General features: G+C 37.9%; 1 protein-coding gene across 1 annotated transcript in view; it reads right to left on the bottom strand.

Annotated features, from left to right (window-relative positions):
- Positions 1 to 2,461: 2,461 nt before the first annotated feature.
- Positions 2,462 to 20,642, bottom strand: part of ZNF800 (zinc finger protein 800) — a 29,752-nt gene continuing 11,571 nt past the window's right edge. Inside the window, 3 exon segments of the mRNA XM_039383561.1 lie at positions 2,462 to 2,654; positions 2,759 to 2,885; positions 2,887 to 2,922. Of these exon segments, the coding sequence (XP_039239495.1) occupies positions 2,649 to 2,654; positions 2,759 to 2,885; positions 2,887 to 2,922 (169 nt within the window). The 3' untranslated portion in view covers positions 2,462 to 2,648.

Raw genomic sequence — 20,642 nt, 5'->3', positions numbered from 1 at the left:
GTGCTGACTTTTACATATTAACCTATCCATTCTGATAACTGAGACTAAGATGGCCATCAGCTAGCTGGTGACTTTTTAGTGTCATCTTCTTACCAATCTCAAATTGCAGGTGACAATGACAATACTTCAGCTTACCACAGCAAAGGTACCCTTGTTGCAGTGGGGCAAAACAAACCATCAAATAAAAGGCTGAAGAGCACCAGAAAGTTTATTAAAACTCAAAGTAAAGCAAATTCCTCTCCCCTCCTGCCTGCATACCTTTGTCATGAAAGACAATCCTCAGCCAGGTTCTCTAAGCACGCACACACATTTAGCGATTGCATATTTTCCCTCTTTTCCTACCAGAACGGAGGTAGTGAGCTGTGGCTTACCAGACTGACCAGAGTGAAGAGACAGATGTACATTTGTAGGATTTGCAAACTGTAAAACCATTTGTAAAATTTCACAGTGATTTGTCACATTTTCAGCTGGAGTGTTTGATATCTACCACACAAGCATAGATGCCATCCTTTGTTTTTCAGGAAAGGAAGTAGAAAGTTTGTTACCTGAAAGGTACACAAAGCACCACGGAAGAGGCATGGCAGGAGTGACCTGAGACACAGGAAAGTTGTTGTCTCCCAGCTTTGGGCCAGGCTAAGGGACTTACAACATGCTGCCTTTCTCATGCTGCTTTACCTTTCTGTCTGGCCAATCACTGCCAACATTGACATGAGAGGCAAATATGTAAGGTCTCACCAAGACCACTTTAAGACTTTACAGAGGTTACAGTCTAACCCATTTCTCCAAATTACAGTCGAACCCTGGAACACCTTTCCCCACTGTGTATGTCCAAGTGTTATACAACTGTGGCACAAATGGCTTCCTAGCATCTGGGAATGGGACGTGTGTGAATAGCTCATAAGGCCTCAGCATTCCATAGGAGCTAGAAGAGCTTTGTCCTTAAGCTTCTTCAAAAAACCAAGGAAGTTTGGGAGAAGATTGACATTGATTTTTAAGAAATATTGGTATAATGTGGAAAGAAGAAAGAATGGCAAAAAGCTAATTAGATATTAAGAAGGTTAAAAGGGATGACCTAAAGGGATAGACTGGTATTGATCACTCACAAAATGATGGAAGGCTGATAGGGATGCCATTTGCCACAAGTAAGAGTATGGTAGCATAATTAATGTCCTTCAGTAAGAATTATAGAGAACAGACTTTGTCACACAAATGCCATTACTGGAGGAGATTAGAAGTTTAGGTGATAAAGTAAATTATACTGACATAACTGGTTTTGACAAAGTATTTTACATCATACCGAAGGATCTTCTGTTTAAAAACAAGTTTTGTACCAAAAAAAAAAGTATAGAGTTATAAGAAAAATAAGCTGAAAAAACTTCATAAGATTATCTAGTTCATCATCCAGTTGCAGATTCTTGAATATAAAATGGATTTCAAATTAAAATTGGATTTATACATTTCTAAACAGAAGTATTTCAAATGGTATTGCACAGTTTCTATTCTTGGCTCAACAATATGAAATACCTTTACTATTGAACTGAATACAAAAGAATCACTGCAGCTAAAGTACAAACTCTGGCAGCATGCAAAATTATAAGCATGGGTCAGCTCCACATAGAGGCTGTGGTGCTTGAAGTGCTACTTTCATTCAAACAAAGAATTTAGGTCAAATATCCAGATATGGAAAAGCAGTATCCTGTAGTTCAACGATTTAGAGAAGAACTCTGGTTTAAGGGAAATGGTAAATGAAAAATAAGCTCATAACATGACTGTGTGATTATGAGGGCTAGTATGATCTTCAGATGTGTAAATAAGAATGAATCTGCTACAAGTAGAACAACTGCATACTGTCCAACTGAGATGAGCTAATTGGGATTTTATTTTCCTGACATGCTCCATCAGAAAATTTAATATTCTCAGAGGGAGGTGGAATTTAAATAAATCCCTTTAGAAAAAAGTGGCAAAAGGTTTTGATTTTCATGCCACTTCTCTTGTGTTTTTAAATATACATGATTTGGTTTTAAATTTAATATGCTTTTTGCATCTTAGGTGTCATCACATATTAAAACTTTTAAAAATAAAACTCTTAAAAGTCAAACTGTAATGAAATGTCTCATGTTTGCTGTAAGATTACTTTTGAGCCTACAGTTCTAGAAATTGTTAATATCTTCTCTTTTTTTCTGATCTGGCAGAGAGAATTTCTGAAATCCCATATCTTCTGTCAGCTGAGATTGTAATTCAAATACTGGAACCTGAGTGCAATGTCAGTATTTTAAGAATATAGAAAGACAAGAAATGTTATAAACAAACCACAAGAAGGATCTGAAGTTGGATTTCTTAACAACACAGCTTAAAAACAAGGGTTTGGATGTTTCCCTAGCTTACTAGACCAACAGAAGTATGGCAAGATGTAACATGAGAATCACAAGCCAAAGAAACTCTAATTAAAATTAAGAGAACATTTATTACCCATTGGAACAACTAAATTGGGATTACCATAAATCAGTAATTTTTTGGAGCCTCTAAGATGACATCATTTCCTGAAAGGCATGCTTGCAGCTCTGTTACAAACACAGGACTCAGTAATGAATTTCTGCACGGACGTTCTGCAGCTCATACTGTGCGGGAGGTTCTCACAGCTCCTGGGTTTAAGTCTATGAATAGGGGAAAAGAAAAAAAAGCAGGAGTCCATCACTGCTCAGGTCAGGCATCTGTCTTCTGTAACCAATACATACTTGCAAGAATGAGCATCACTTACCAAAGGGTTCAACAGGGAGGAAATGGGCCAGGGTCTGCAGTGCAAAGCACTCACTGAAGACACGTGACGATCTGCACAGAAGGAGATCCTCTGAAACAAGCACGGCCATACAGGTACAGCACTATGGGCACTTTTGATCTCCCCTCAGACTTTCTTTGCAAGTGCTAAAAAGAAAAAAAAGATTAGCAGGTTCCTTTTAACCGTAATAAATCAAATTGTAGGGGGGGTTTTCTGAACAGGACCCAATGGGCAAAATTACTTCAGGTCATAGCTCAATAATATCTTGAGGGGCGGGGGGCAAAGAGGTAAAACCTGAAGTACAAAGAACTAAAAGGAAAAGATTATCAACACACACCACCCTTCAACACACTGAAAACCAGATATTGCAAGAAAGACCCCTTCCCATGGAGATCATCGTCACCTTGCTCTGACTCAGCTTCCTCCCTGCCAGTCAGTCTTTCTACAAGAGCAACTGCAACCTTAGCTTTTTTAAAATATCCCATAGGCCTGATAAATTATTCCTCTTAAATCCTTAGCAATAATTGGTTTATCTTACAGCTTCAGATTAAGATATACATTTTTGCACATTGCTAATCTTTGTATAACTCATGTTTCAGGAAAACAGAGTTATTAATATTGAAAACATAAAGAGATGAGATTGTGAAGCTCTATTACAGTATAAGAAATCTTTCTTAGTCTAGGTAAAAACTCCTCTTCTTACACAATAGATCAATCATAAGCAATTTTTTCAATTAGTATCAGATAAGCAATCATCTTCCTGATGTATTAAGAATTCAACAAATACAGCTAATCCGTATGTACTCACCTCTCTCTAGCCTTAGACTGCAATTTCTCAGACCAGAGACTGTCTTTTCCTGAATGTTTGGAAAGTGTTCAGCTAAGTGTGGACACAGGCATAAATAAATAATAATACCATAGCCACTGAGGACACTTAAGTAAAATTACACTCTGATTTAACCATTAAGTTCCTCTTCCAAAATCCCAGATGAGCAATGACATTCAGAATTCTGCTCTTCATTTATCTTGTTTCATTAGGAGTTTCCTTCTAACAAAACAGAACTGTAACCATACACGTCCTATTCATCTACTCTTTCCCCACGCACCCACGAGTGCTCAAGACAATCTCTCTTTCTCAAACGCTGTGGGACAGATTCTGTTCTATTTACTGCTTCGAAGTTCTTGTTATTTTCTTTTGAAAACACACTGGGTCAGCCTGAACTTAAGAGGGAAGAACCTCAGTCTTCTTTGAAGAGTTGTCTATTATGCTTATGGGATGCTTAAGGCAACAGATGAGGCAACGGAATCATCACGTGGAACGAGAACATGCCAAGGAGCACCAAGGAGCCTGCCAGCTCAGGGAAGAACAAGAACTTCCCAGGGACAAGAAGATTGGGTAGAGTTTGCTATAACTCAGCAAGTCACTGAATTGGCTAAACCAAGGACTCGCCTGAAAGAGCAGATATTGTTGCAATTTTTTTAATTTCCTTTTTGTCTTTCTTAAAAGCTCTAAGTTTGCTTTATTTAAAAACTTAATTTTCTAGTTTTTATTTAATAAAGTTTGCTTTGTTTGAAGTTTAAAAAAAATGAACCAACAACTTTAGCCTAACTTTAGTTAGAATATAATATAAAAAAGACTGCCTGATGCAGAGTCCCATCAGGGATGGAAAGATGACTGCCCTCAGTGCAGTCCCCACTACGTGAGCAAGGAGGAAGGCTTTCACACTGGGAGGCTTCACTGCTGTCAGAAGTGGAGCAGTAAGTGTGAAAGGAGCAGAAAAATATGAGATATTTTGACTAGTAACAGGCCTCCTCACCTCCCCACACACCAAATGTCCTCCAGCAGGGAAGACAGGTGCAAAAGAGAACAAACCAAAGAGAATGAAGAGGGAAAGCAAAGAGCAGTCAAAAGTGAAATGAAGGAGAAAGGAAAGCTGGGAGTCATGACATCGCTGGTAGCAAAAGCAGAAAAACAGAGTAATGGAACTACACAAGGCCTTTTCTTCCCATCATCCAGGTAACTCAGTTATCCTAAACTGAGTCAATTAACTTCTTGTAATACTGAGTTCAAGAGCAAAAAGGTAGCTATTGCTCTCATGAGGTGATGTTAAAACACCTGAGACAGATGACCAAGGTTGGAGAATGCACCAAAAGAAGCAGTCTTTCTTGCAAAATTGTATTTTCAAGAAAAAAAAGAAGATGGCATAAATGCTCAGCTCCTCCTTAATCCTCAGCACCTGGAAATAAGAAGTGCTTTTAGAAGGTAACTTCTAAAGCCTCTGATCTCCTCATGAAAAACAAAAGTTAAAATGAGCCAATGCTGTAAGGTAAACACAATTTCTGTTGGTGCAGTTCCAATTTTTAACTTTAAAAAAAATTAAAAAAAAAAAAAACAAACGTAAAAAAGAGTCACAATTGCCTTTTTTTTTCACCACAAACCATGTCTTCATTTAAGTTTGCAGGATCTGCTGCCAGCTGAGATAAACTGTATCTCAAGAGGGACATTATAGTTGGTATGGAGTACAACATCACAGTTTTTCTCTCCTTTTCTTCCAGTCAGTACGTCCTTTGCAAACAGACCCAAACAATATGCAATTGCAAGTCACAGTTTTCAACTTCTGCATTCTTTTAGATGTCACGATTATATATGTTTCCTAAAATTAGGTAGATAGAATGTAATTAATGTAACACATAAAGCCAGGAGAAAGTAAAAATTACAATCCTGTGACCAAAAAATTCTCCAACTGTGAATCTAGGTTTGCATCTCTCCCGGAGCATTGCCACATATGAGTAAGCATCAGAACAGAAGGATGTGTCACATGGGGTTCACCAGGGGTCTGTCCTGGCTGCAATACATTCCAGTATCCATGATTCAGAGAATGCATATTAAATATACAGATGGCAAGAACCTAGAAGAAAATGAAAGTATCACAAAGGATGAAATAATCTGGACAAAAATGGAAGTAATGTCTGGGGGAAAAATGCTGCCCAACAGGGACAAATTGAAGATATTATAAAAGCAAATAAACCACACAAATACAGAACAGGAGACAGTTAACTAGAAAATCAGTTCTGTAGCAAAGGACCTTGAATGATATCAAATAGGAGCCAAACATAAGTCAACGTCAAGCTACGACAGGTTTCTTAAGGTACCAACAGAATTATACATGCACCCAAGAGCCAGAATATAAAATGCAAAAAGTGTAGAAACCCTCTGCCATACAAGGCACAACTGTGATACTGCCTTGTTCTCACAGTACAAAAAAAATAAGTAAAAATTCAACTGGACCAGCTGGAAAGAATGAAGAAGAGAGCTGCAAGAACAGTTCTAGGAAACATGACCCTGGAGGAAACGTAGAGCAGTGAGATTTTGAATCCAAAGAACATAAGACATGCTAACATCCCTTTAGCACATAAAACGCTGCTGCAGGGAGAGATTGAAGTTAGTTCCCTATGTTCATCCAGGAGAGAGGAATAAGTAACAGGTCTAGATTTTAACAGCAAAGTTTCCACTTCAAGACAAGGGAATTTTCTCTGTTGGCAAGAGTAATGAAATGTGGGAATGGAGTACATGAAGAAGAGGTCTGAGAAACCCTCCTCGAAAAAGTTACCTGACCCTGCCTTAGAGTAAAGATAAACTCCACATGTTCCTTGCAGCCCTATCATTCTCAGCTTGCTACATATTGCCAAAAAAAAAAAAAAAGTTAACATCCTGCATCCTTAAAAGCAATCTCTTCGTCATGACTAGCCGGCCTCTTTCACGGATTAGATAACCATGTCTTGCTGTGTTCCCATTTCTCGGCCTTCCCCAGATTAGCACATAGGCTGTACTTGGTCCAGAGCGGCTGTCTCCTCTCTCCAATTTCCTGTGCATATGCCAGGGCTGTTTCTGCTTTCCCTGAGCAATGCTCTACAGAGGATACAAAAGCCTTTATGGATGATTAATAGCTAGCTTTCAAGGCTTAATGATTTGGCTTAGAAACTACATCTTATAGATCAGTCAGCTAATCTAGATCTTGGCCAGCTTCTGTTCTGCTCTTTCCAAGAGTCAGACTGAATATTCAGTTCAACACCTCTCTCACTTTCAGTCATTTTTCTCCATTGTTAACCATCTATTCAGACAACTATTCCCAAGTTGCACCGCTTTGCTCAACAGATCATCACCAGCACATTCCCAATGGGTAAGCAGAGAAACCTTAGACCTTGACCAAAACCAATTGTCACTAAAGACACAGAAATAATTCAGGAATTAGTCCTGTCTCCCAGTTCTGTTTATTCTATTTTCCAGTTTTCAGCTCTGCAATGATGAGACTGCATTTTATCTAAGGGAGAACACACCGTTTTACTACACATTGGCTAATGTATACAATTCCAAACAGCAGAAGTTCCTTCCTTCTGTTACTGAAAGAAAGATGAATAATAATGTTAAAATTAGTTACAGCCAGTATGTGGTAGATGGACTGTTGCCATATGGTGGTTATGTAAATTAAATGACAAAATAAGGATCTAGCATTTATAAGTAACTTTTGCATACTACAAAACCCCCACCTGCCTGTGCAATACCTATGACATCCCATTTATGGGAAAAGATGACATCAAAAAATTGGGATTTTTTCTGAGACTCTGAACAGCTATTTCAAGGAAAACACAAGCCTCTTATTTGCCTAACATACAAAGAATATCAAATCTAGTCACCACTCCTGTGTGTTACACAAAGTAGTCTCCAATTAAACATCTATTTTGGTAAAATTATCTTCCAACACCACATGGCTGTACTGCTTGTCTGGAAAGGTGACTGACTGTACTTCATGGATGATTTAAATGCCCAAATTTAGGGCAAAGATGACTTCTGTCTGAAAACTGCCAAAGCCACCTATCTTTTCCCTTGACTAGACAGGGAATTTAGGACCAATTTTAGGAGTTCTGATACTCTGTGTGTTTGTCATTGAGACATAGAATAGAGGGACAGGTGGGCAAGATGCTTCCCAGCCAGCATTGATCAGTAAACTTCAAATATATTCAAGAGGCAGCATTTCAGACTCCATATGTAGCTATCATGTAGCAAAGTGTATAATTTAAAACACCTAATTTTTTTATTATTTCAACAGGCAGGGACAATAGGTATCAAAAGAAACAGATGATTGGATCAGAAATCAAAAAACAGTTTCTTCTGAATCTGAGTCACTACATTAAGAGACCAGCTCTCATTTCTCAGGTTATATTGAAAGGATAGCTCCTGCTATGAAAAATAAAAGTTGAAATTAATTATGGTATATAACAGTTTCATGAATCCTTGACACACAGCACAGATTAGATTCCAGACTCCTACTGTCCCATCACACAAAACCATGAATATTTTTTCACTAACCATATGCACAGAGGCTAATTAACACAAAATCCTTTTTCCTTACTGTGAAAGGAGTCTTTGGGCTTTATTAGAAGAACAGGAAAGCAATTAACTAAAGATTAAAGGGGTTCCATCTGCATGAAGCATGATAGAAATTGCCAAAAGGAGCAGGAGACAGGTAACAGAGGATATAACAAAAGAGGGGGAGAGGGGAGGGGAATGAGCAACAGAAGGTTAATACTAAAATCACGACTGGAGATCTTTCTCAGTAACCTGTTGGAAGTCAGCCAGAAGGGATTGCTGTAATGTAGGCACAAGCTTAGGCAAAAGTCTATGGCCTCCTCTGTTCAGGTCAGATTACCTGATCATAATAGTACTTTCCATCCTCATAAATCTAAATTACAGCTGTATGAAGGTAGAAGTGAATACTAAGCACAAAATCAAGGAAAGGTTTAAATCTAAGTTGAACTAAATCCCTTACATTATTATCGTGACAGCAGAGGCAGTATGTAAAAGGCATTAACTTTATTATTGACATCTCTGGCCAAGTATTTACCCTTCTATCAGTCTTCACAGGAAGTGATATGTCCCACAGGGAGTAGCTGCTTGGCGTCTTTCTGAAGAAAGACTACGGGACAACTCTGCCAAAATTATTATCCTCTTTGACTCTCCTATCTTAGGGTAACACTGGACTTATAACATATGATCTCCTCATACAGATTTCTAGCACCTGGAACATTATTTAAAAGCCATAAAAGTTGAACAGCTCTGACTGAGTGGATCTAATATAGCTGTTTACCAGCACAACCTGATGGAGTTGGAAGTCTCAACTTATAAACACAATCTGGCCCTTCTGGCCTATGACAAATTGCAATACATACTAACTGGCTTACTTCTGTCAACATAAAAGTTGGCATGTATCTGAAGTCTTCCCTTGCAGTGGGTCCTACAGGATTGGGAAGGGGAAAAAGGGAGGTATGAACTCATCAGAAGGTCAGTAAGTCTCAGGGAGTCCCCAGGTTATTTGACAAGCACTGCTAGAGTGGTCAAAGGTCCTGCCATGAACACTCATATTACAGTACATATTAGATCTGCTTAAAAGTGTGTTTTGATGGAAAGATGCAAATGCAAACTACACTGATGAGCATGTCATGTGGCTCCTACAACAGCATGGATGGATTTATCTGCCTGGAGCTCCATGAAAGACTGCACCCAAAAATGGGTGCTGTTGTGTACCTCACCATGGCTCATATGCTCTCAGTAACTGGAGGGAAAACCAGTCACCACAGGGCCTCATAGGGATCACTGAAAGTTGAGCATTCCTTAAAAATATGTACTAGTCTGGTGGATCAGCTGGCAACAAAACCATGACAGTGAACCTGGCAGGTGGAGCATCCTGTTAATTCATGTCCCCTGTAGATAAAATTAGTCTTTATGTTGGATGAACAGCTTCTCCCTAATGACTCTATCTGGCCATCACTGATACTACCAGAATCACAACAATAATCCGAAAGGAAAAGCCTATTCGCATATCGATTCCTTTTTCTCTTGAGACAAAATGGAAGAATTTAATGGAATAGGGTGTCATCTTTGTTAAAAATTACAGGGTACCACTTGTCTATAAGAAACTACTCAACTGCTGTTTTCAGCTAAAACAGAAAGATCTGCAAATCCCAAAAGAACAGAAAGGACTGAAAGTTCATGCTGGTACTGGTAGGATTTCACTCACCTTAAGCAATACACAAACTGCAGTAGGAAAATAATAATCTATTCTAACATGGATGTGACTCAAATAACTTCCTATGCCGTCCGATGTCTGTTAAAAACATCTAGTTGCTAGGTGTATGCTGTACATGCAACAGCTGTACAGGAACAATGGGGGGATTGATATGAGGATGGAACAGTCTTCCAACTAAAACTCTTCAGAGCCTGGAGCATACTCTTTACTCTACAGAGCTGAAGCTTAAGATATTGCATATCCCAAGCTTAGAAAGAGCAAGAGATCTGACTTCATTTAAAGGGGCTGTCTGCAAGCAGAGATAAACAGATGGCCAAAAGAGGAAAGGCATTCCTGGGAATTGCAAATGACATATCTTTCCTTTTTCTCACAAAGAGCCATGGTGCCAAGGAAGCTGACCGAAATATTGCATTAGTTGCAGGTGCTGCAGGCAGTGAAGGGCTGGGGTACAGCAGGAACACCCCAGTAAGCGGCACAGAAGAAGCTGGGAACTGAGGTGATCATGATATCAGTGAGCCAACCAGTCTCCTCACTAACTCAATGCACTTACACAGTGCCCATGCAGTGCTAAGTTTTGGTGTGCAGTCTAAGCATTCGAGATTTCTGGATGTTCAAAATTGCAGATATAACCGCTGCAGAGCGCTCATTTGCAGCAAACCCATCATTTCACATAAACATTAAATTTAAGCTGTGCACTGTGTGGATCCAATAAATCTCACACAAAGAGCTACAGAGTGCTCGCACATGCAAATACGCCCACAGACAACTGATCGGCATCCATGCACTAAATCCCGTATGTCCTGAAGAGGTCTGGTTTGACTGTATACAAACAGAATAACGGAGCTCACTTACCAGGTAGAATTATAAGCTGTGAAAATGAGGGGCTCTGATGTGGCACTACTGGTTTTAGCCATCATCCAAGATATAGAAGAGTCACTACATTGGTTTACCAACCTGTATATGCCTCATTATAGCTACCAACACAGTATTGTATTCCCTGCAGTCACTGCTCAGAATATGAGAGATACTGAGATATTTTCCGTTTTGAAGAATAGAAGAAGAAAAAAAAAAAAGACAAAAAGACATACCAAAACCACACAAATACTCCTTTGGAAAACACATTAACTGCTTTTTAATTAATATTATTCCTTTTCTTTTGACAGAAGCTTTGTTAACTTGACCAGTTAGGTGGTTGTCCTTATCAAATGCGTAAAAAAGATGGTATCTATCTGTAGACATGACCCATGTTTCTCCTCTCCAAATGATAAGTCTGAAATAGAATAGAATTCAAGGTCTGAAAACAACATGTTTATAGATTTATATGTTATCATGCTAAACAACAAAACAATGCAAAAATTTCTGCTTATGATATGTCTTCCCCAAGATAAAGGTTCTGTATTTTAAAAGGTGGAGGTAATTTTGTGTTCATCATTTTGCTTTTTAAATGTAGAGGTAAGTTAAATGAATCTTGGAGGACGTAAAAGGCATTACTAAAGTACAATTCTTCTCTTGATATTCAGTAAGGGACTCAATAACAGCACTGAGTTTAAATGCTATTGAGCTGCACAGATTCTTGATGCCCTCATTTTGAGAGAGTATCTCAGCAGATGCCACCTATCCCTGCTACAAGGCATTATCCCCAGATATCCCACAGCCCTGGGGACAAAAAATAAACGAAATCAAGCAAACAAAGTCTTCATCCTTACAAACATCATTCAAGAATTTCAGATGTCACAACCTAGGAACTGCTTAGAGAAATCACATTAATGTCTCATTCCTATGTCACAGACTTGACTAAGGCCGACTTTTCCACAGTAACCTGTCTCCGCTTTTTGAATAGCTACCTCTTTTTCCAAAGATGTCCTTATGGAAAAAGGGTGTACTAAAAATACTTGCGGATTTGCTATCTTCAAAACGCCTGTCGAAGTCTCTCAAGATAGCAGGCTGCCTGCTGCCACCTCGCGGCAGCTCTGCCCGGCTCAGCCCTGCAGCACCCAGTCGCTCGGAGGGCAGATACAGGGAACGGGAACGTTGGAAAGACCTTTTTTGAAAACAGTTACAACACAAAACTGAAATTACCGATTTTCATTCGTTTCGCTGAAAATCACAGCAGCGGGAGCTCAGGCAGCGCAGGATGACTGCCCACCTCGCCTTTTCCATCCCAGAAAAGAACTAAGGTGTGCATTGTTGGGTTTCCTTGATACTGGCTCCCCACCCACATTCAGATTCCTTCCTCAAAAGCCACTGCAGATCTAAAAAAACCTTATTTCTCACTGACTCTGAGCTGCCTTCACAGCAAGATTTTCTGCTGCTCTGCTTGCAGCCACTGCTACAAAAGCAAGATTCCTTCCTGGCTCAGGGTCTTCAGACTCCTCTTCCAAAGGCCCCCTGGTCCAGGGAACAGGATGTGGCAGTATGGCAGTTTATAGACACAGTCTAATAACAATAATAGCCCTACTGCCCTTCCTGTCCACATACAAAACACTTGCCCAAAGCCTTTGACTCTTTATATCAAACTAAAGACAAAATTAGTTTTTAAGGCTGTGAATGCCGCAGGGCAGGAATTACCTTGTTCCTCTCGCATGCACTTAGTATAAGGCAGTTCAAAAAAATACACTAGCCTCAAAGGCTTTCATGAGTCTTGCCATAGTTACCTTGTTACTCTGATTCATTTTATTTATTGATTCATTTATTTTTGCTGCAAAGATAAAAAGAAAGTGTAGGTCTACAGGCAGCAAGTCCCTACCTAGCAGAGAAACCAGGATTTCTTAATGATTTGAAGTTAATTACACTTTATCATTCACTGTCTCAGAACAAGTTAATGACTAGGGAGAAAACAATTCAAGGGCACCAAACCTCACCTGAAAAAAAAAAAACAAACCAAACCAAACCAAACCAAACCAACCAAACCAAACCAAAAAAAAAAAAAAAAAAAAAAAAAAAAAAAAAAAAAAAAAAAAAAAAAACCAAGAGAAAAATAAACACTTCACTTCAGATTCGGGCACACAGAAACAGTGAGAAAATATGGCTGGACAGGGCCAGAAGTTGTCAAGCCATTTATCAGGTGCCTAGTGCAGGGAGAGAAATATTACTCCTGGCAACTGTTTCTCTAATCTATTTTTAAAGGCATAAATATAAGAGGATCCACATTGTTCCTGCCTGGATCTCTCCCAGCTCTGCCTTGCCTCTTTCAAAATCCCTTCTAGGAGACTCCATAACCAAATTTTGAAGTCCCAAATCAGTGGTGCTTGTATCACCTCACTCTCTAGAAAAAAAATCACTGGCCCTACACTATCACACGTTAAGTGGTTTCAAGGCAGCTTTCAAAACACAAACAAAAAATTCTACTTTGAAAAATTAAGTTATTAAAGAAGCTAACATAATAAGCAGACAAATAATAATTTAGCATAACTTAACCACAGCCAAACAGTTAAATGTTAAAAATTGAACTGGGAACTACACAGGTGAGTAATGGAAACACAAATACGAAAGGAAACACCTTCTACAAGGGAAGAAGCTTTCAATGAAAGAATGAATCATCCTATAGCTGTGCTACAGTAGCTATCAAAGCTACAGTTTTATCTTTTACTCCTTTAGGAGATTCTCACTCACATAAGCCTTGGCCCCCAAAACCAGTTTAAAAATATATTAGGAATTCTACTACTTTTAGATGACATTGCCCTGCATTACACTGTTGTAGGCATTAGAAACCAATCCACTGAGATAAAAAATTAGCTCTAGGATACAGAAATATTTTCTTCTGTTTTTCAAGATGCAGAAGTATTTTAGTCCGTTATCAGTCTTGTCTTGAAGCCAAGAATGCTAATACTTTGCTGGCCATTTCTTACCACTGTTGGTCAGACCACGGCTGTGCATGCATTCAAAGAGTTTCAGGGACATCCTCCATGCCTCTGAGTATATGTTTTTCCAAGACGAAATTTCTTTTTGAAAGAAAGTCTCACTCAAAACATAACTGAGTACCTGACTCTGCATTGCTGCAATCAGTTAGTTGACTTAACATTTACAGAGAGATAAAACGAGGAAAACAAACATCCTATCACTGCACCCCAATGAGGTAACTGTAAACTGAAAGACAGTTTACTGAAAACAGAAATTTGGAAACAGCTCTTCAAAGTGGAATATCTCCAATATCACCCTGCATAGCAGAAAAACAAATTCTAAAGTAGGAATCATGAAATAATGATAAGTAAACTGTAACTCAAAATAGCCAATGTCAGATGAAGTACAATCTATGAGATGTTTGCATGTTGTTACACTGAAGAAACAATGGCTTGTGCAAATTGAACTGATTCCAGCCTGAGCTTCAGGACATTTTTGACACTTAAGAAAATAGTTCCTTTAATCTTTAAGTGTCAAAGACTATTTTCACAATGTCTAATTTATTAGTAGTTCCAAGCATGTTCCCAACATACTTTCTATACCAGCTGCAACCATTTCACTTATAGGAATCTGCAATATGAGTTGGCTTCAGTTCCTAGGAATGACACTGCAGTCAAAACTCTTTAAAAGATGTTTGTGCATGTACCTGAGGCATCCAATGTTCTGAAATCGTCAACACAATACACTTAAAATGGATCAATCACCATAACCAAAACCACCATCACCACCAAACACCACCCAAACAAAATAAAACACAAAAAAAAAAAAAAAAAAAAAAAAAAAAAAAAAAAAAAACAAAAAAAAAAAAAAAAAAAAAAAAAAAAAAAAAAAAAAAACAAAAAAAAACAAAAGACCAAAACCAAAATGTTCATGATGTTCCCAAGATATCCTCAATCACAGGTTGTGGTTGTGTATATATTAAATTCTTGAAGACTCAAGTGAGAACAGTCCACCTTGGCACTCCTCTTACGTAAATATGGGATCAAAAAGAGTATATTCCTACTGCCTTATCTTGGTAACAACTTATCACATGAGGCAAGGCTGTTCCATCAGAAGGGTATTTCTGGTTTACCACAAGTAATTCTAGCTCTGGACACCAAGAGAGAAGAGGGTAGTCAGTGCCTATCACCAAAGATGCCCCTAACAGGCAGTTTTCTATTTCATTTCCAAATGGCTCTCTACAATAGCTCTGTCCCCAGGCTGTGAGGACACAGGTAATGTATAGGCTACATTCAGGAAAAAAAAAAGAAAAAGAAAAAAAGATGCTGGGTTACCATGGGACAACTGCTGCCACTGCCCTCAGCAAGGACAAGGATACTTGCAATGCTCCTTCCCTCACGATAACTGGACATAGCCAGCCGGGAGACGCCTCCAGGCTGTTGGACAAACATGGGAAGGAGGGAAACTAGTGGGCTTCTAAGAGAAGCAAGAGACTTGCAGCAAAATTAAAATCTACAGTCACAGTGGAAATTTTGACAAACCTCAGAAGAGAAAGCAAACAGTTGGCTGAAACTAGAAAGACCCTGAAATTTTGCCCATATTAAAAAGAATGACACCCACGTGCAAAGATGGCAAAAGGAGATTCTTTTGTTTCAATGTTTTTACATTTAAACTGGCAGATTCTGTTCCAATACAAGGTATTATTCCTCTACTTTAATATTTTGTGTTCTAATAGCATCCATATTTCAGATTGGAAGGCTGCTGTTGTAGTAATTTGCAAGAAAATGTGAGAGTTTCACCTCAAGGCCCTGGTCAACTCAACTCCATCATTTAAAGATGGATGCGTATACCACAGTCTTCCTATCTAAATTCTCCCCACGTAGTCCATTAACATTCTCTAAGCTTTCTCATTTTTATACAGATGTACTACACATGCACAATTAATTCCATGTCAGCATACCAAAAAGATCACCTCGTGCATCCTTACTCATCTACCAACTCTTATATCCTTATCCATTCCCATGTCCCACATACACACAGAAAAAAAGTACAAAGTAGTACAGAGCAGTCCACTATAATGCAAGTATTCTTTGAGGAGCAAATGTCCATATTTACATATGGAGATTTAATAAAAAAAACCAAAGTCACTTACAGTCTGTTCAGTTCTGAGCAATGTCAACAGAAACATGCACCTTGTTTTCCTCATTTATACTAATGGGAGCAAGCACTCTGAAACAGCATAGACACCTGATTTTAAGCCCTGTGAACTCAGCCACTATCTAATCTATTACCAGTTTGACACCATGCAGAGAAATCTCAATGAATTTGGAAAGCCTTTTCCACTTTTATATTTGAGACAAATTACTGATCTTATTATTTGCCAATATCCCGAATGTATTTTTGATGGAAAATGCAGCTTTACACATTTAAAGGGTGAAATGTATCCATTTTAGGCCAGTTCACTCTTAGGTAATTGTTTCTTCAAAGAGAGAATGACAGTTGAAATTTAGATATATGTTATGAAGGAAACTGATTACAATGTTTTTGCACATCCACATCTATTTCAGTCTAAGCTAAATGCAACCTGCCTTGCCACAAGATAGTGACTTCAAACCATCCATTTGTTTGCTGCAGGAAGTCACAAGCTGAGAACTGTAAAACCACATCCTGGAAAGAAAGTATCTGAGCAACAGACAGAAAAAATGTAAGAGCATATATACACAAGACCTGCAAACCCCAGACTGCCTTTTGGTCTATGCTCTGCCCCTGAGCCCACTGAACTGATTAAAGTAACATCAACAGCTGTGGGAAGATCATCAAAGAAGACTGCTTTGCCCCTGATAAAGGAGCTGACTTCCAGGCTCAAAGCATGTAAATAATGTGAAAGAGCAAATCTAGTTCAGCCAAGGGAGCTGAACCAGGAAAGGTTTATGCTGAGAGGACAGACTAGATAAATCCTAGTTGCTTTAAGACTGAAATGGCAGCAAAGTGTCAGAGCAAAAAAACAGTGGTATTACCAGATGCTAACAAATTTAGCACAGTGGATTATTGACACAGATAACCTCAATCCTTCCTACAACTGAGGTAAAAACACTGTAAAATCTACTTCTGAAGAATAACATTTGAGCAAGATGGAAAAGCACATGCTCCTCACCCATCCAGACTTCAAAACAACCATGTGTTTTGAACAACCATGGTGTTCCTGGCAATGCAGCGAAACTCTACATAGTTTCATCTGTTTTGGAGAATAATGTATTTGGTCTATGTGCTATCAAAGGCTCAGGCCATCTTCATTTCCCACTAAATCTTCTAAAGTCAGTGATATTGTTTCTTCATTTGAAACACGGTTCCAAGTATACCACACTTTTAATAGGATTACCAGTATTTTGCCAATCCCCAAAGGGATGAATGAACCCAAACAATCCTAACTTTTCAAATTAAATTCCACTCTGTGTCTATGAAATTACTATTTTAAGGTTGTAATTGAGGGACACTGGGAAGTAAGCTCCCTACAAAACAGAACTGAAGTGTATCCCACATCATTCACTTCCCCTCTGATCCCCTTCTCAAGATGAGAGGAGAATCTTTACACCCAGACAGCAGTCCCCTTATTACTGCAAACACCAGGGCTTCTCCATCAATACAATCGTTGAGGGCCTGTTCTTCTCTACTCCTCATCCCCCAACCAACACACTGGTCTACCTTCATGGTTAACCAACTGTTGTATTTCACTATTCAGCAAAAGAGAAAGATGTGAAATACTTGCCCACAGGTCTTTCAGCCACCACTCAAAACTGTTCTCATTGTCAAAGTATTTCAAGTACCTGACCAGTCACACAAATCTTTACGCAGTAACTTTAAGTTCATCCCAATGGAATCCAATCAAAAACAAATGGTGGTAATGGTCACCAACTATCTAAGCTACAGATTTCTTTATTCTCCAATAAAACCAAAGAGATCAAACACTACAAGGATTTCAAGAATCTAACACTTCAGATAGAAAAGACATGTAAAACATAAACCCAGAAATCACTCCAAAAACAAAGACAAAAAATAAAACCAGGAAGACCAGATATCTTCAGCTGAGAAACAATTAAAGAACAGATGATTCTGAGACAGATGCCAGCATTTTTAGACTTCAGCAAGCATGGTGCCACTTGCTGATAATGCAAGATTTCACGTCCCTGAAAGCTAGCCCCTCAAGCCTTAGATATGTATCACTTCAAAAAAAGACAGACTTCCATACAGAATGTTTAGATTATCCCAAAAGTCTTCTGTAAAGTATTTCACATTAATTCTACACAAAAAACTCTTTTAACAAGACTCAGCCTTAATTTTCAAGGTCCACTAAAGAATCTACATTTGTCTTTGGCTAGTCTAAGCAAAACAAGCCAAACCAACGTGCCCCATCAATGAGGCAAAGACTGTATCTTAATTAAAAACTCATATCCAATATGCTGGTAAGTAGATAGCTTACCCTGAAATAGGAGTAACTTCACCTTCACATATTTCAAGATGCAGACTACACACTTACCCAGGACAGAAACCACAAGGATAAGCTGAGAAATGAACAGTTACACAATCACTATGCTTGTCTTCTAATTTCCTATTCTTAATCGGCAGGCACTTAGGAACATGACTTCAAATGCAGTTACATTATTAGCCTGATGTCTTCCTTTACAAAAGAATAAACAATTATTATGGAAGTTCTTTTCTTATATCCAACCATGAAAGCAAGGTTTAGAAAGAAGAAACAATTAGATGTTTCTTATAAAAAAAAACACCCCAGGAAAGCTTATCTCCTTCAATATTAATATTTTGTTTTAAAAGGATAATAACAAGTGTTGCTTAGTTAAGGAAGATGTTCCTTTACAAGGAACAAAAAAGCCAGTGTTTTCTACAAATATAGCAAGGGTCAACCATCAGTGTGAAGTGTTCACTCCACAAGTGCCAAAGTTTTAATAAAAAAAACCCATTTATTACAACAGAATATTACAAACAACTAGCTTCAGTGATCAACAAATAAAACTTTACAAAATGCAAACAATGTTCCAATTGTGGAGTGACAGATATTCCAAGTTTACAAACACATCATCTTTTTGTTTATGCCCACTTAAAAATCATTTCCAGTCTGCTTTATTTTCCATCAAATACAGTACGTTTATCCAAACAAAAGCATGTACATTCAATATAGAACATTTTGAGCAACAGCTACAATCTCAGTTCCCATTCACAGTATTTTTAGTGCAATGCACTAACAGGGCCAAATAGTTCTCTATCCATAAAAGTATTTTTACTCCTGATCTTGTGATCAACATTTAGATATATTTTATACAAAAAGTATATATGAACATGAGGCACCTCCCTAAGTAAGGGAGTGAACCTATATAAAAAACATGGTATTTCTTCCAATGTACAATACCTTTCAAATTGTAACAATTTGACACAAATCACTAAACAAAGTATTTTCTAAAAGGTAAAAAATAACAAAACCAAAAACCGACACAAAAACCCAAAACAAACCCATGGACGCATGAAACCTGCCAAGAATTTCAAAATGGTAGGCATGGGACTGTTTTACTACAATCATGATTAAAAGGTTAAAAAAAAAGTATCTAAAACATTTTCCAAATTATGCAAAGTCAAGTGCTACCCATAGTGGTCATTTAAGATCTTGAGAGAAAATATATTTTGAGATTCTCCCATACTATCCTCCCTTTTTATTAATATTTAATGAAATAAGCTAACATTATAAGTGGTTGTGCACAGATTGTCTATAATACATCAGCAAATATTCACTACCTTCATATTAACATTAGTGTGTTGATCTTTCAAAAATAAACTGAAAAAATAAACTGCAACTATCATTAAAGTGCTTGTGTATAATTTTTTTTAAAAAAATTAAAGAATAGAGGAATGTGGATATTCTTGTAAACTTCCCAGATGTTTACAGAGTTTTCCTACGAACCACATAGGGAAACATGAAGATCTTTGAAATTACTTCAGCACATGAAATTCAGCATGCCCCAGAACTGGGAAATTAGTCAATATGAACAAACTGATGTTATGGCAAATACTAAAAATTAGTACAATTCAGCCAATACACACTACATTGTTTGCTCTTATACATTCATTTGTAATAAATTTAAAACAGTATATACCACAACATTTACCAAAGTAGGATATCACAAAGTTTGAGCTATCCATCAACTAGCACTACCAGGGAGGACCAGTATGGATGATTTCCATGGATGAGCTTTCTGGAGATGATTTCCTAAATGAGGAACAGAAACCTTCTTCCAAAGCTGCTGTTCATTGACTTGCCTCTGGTGTACTTTTTTGTAATTTCAGAAAGTTTTTTCTATCCTGTGTCAAACCACAACTGCATAGATAACTGCTAATTTAGATGCATGTGCATTTCAACTACTTCAGTGTTTTGGGAGGTGGCACTGTCCCACTGGCAGTCAGTGGTTACTAATATATTAAGAAAAAAAACAGCTTATGAAAATACTTCCTCCTTGTAGTACCATTACCAAGACTTAGCGGTTCCAAAACAAATTAAAAAGTCTTTTTCATTCAAGTGTACTTCCAACTTTCCAAACATCACTTGAACCTATCTGAAGAGAAAGGGGAGTAAATTAATACTTTGAGTTTACCCATACAATTCTATTCAAAAATACACAACATAAATAATTTACAGGACTAAATTTTTAATTCTTAAATTCAGCACAATTCAGGGTCCAACTTACATAATTTTTGAAGTTCTGTCCCACTTAACCAGGATTTGTTAGAAAGTCACAAAAGCACTGCATTACAATTTAACATATCTACATGGTTATTCACTAGGAAAGCTAAACTCAAATCAAATTACCTCCTGGAAAACAGCATTTCAGAGTTGAAATATAGAACAAGGCACATATACTTGGTTTTATTTTTACCAA

Source organism: Pipra filicauda, unplaced genomic scaffold, assembly GCF_003945595.2.
Source record: "Pipra filicauda isolate LSUMZ 115617 unplaced genomic scaffold, ASM394559v2 scaffold113_size4260070_pilon, whole genome shotgun sequence".
Classification (NCBI taxonomy): domain Eukaryota; kingdom Metazoa; phylum Chordata; class Aves; order Passeriformes; family Pipridae; genus Pipra; species Pipra filicauda.
This window is presented reverse-complemented; position numbering and strand designations above follow the sequence as displayed.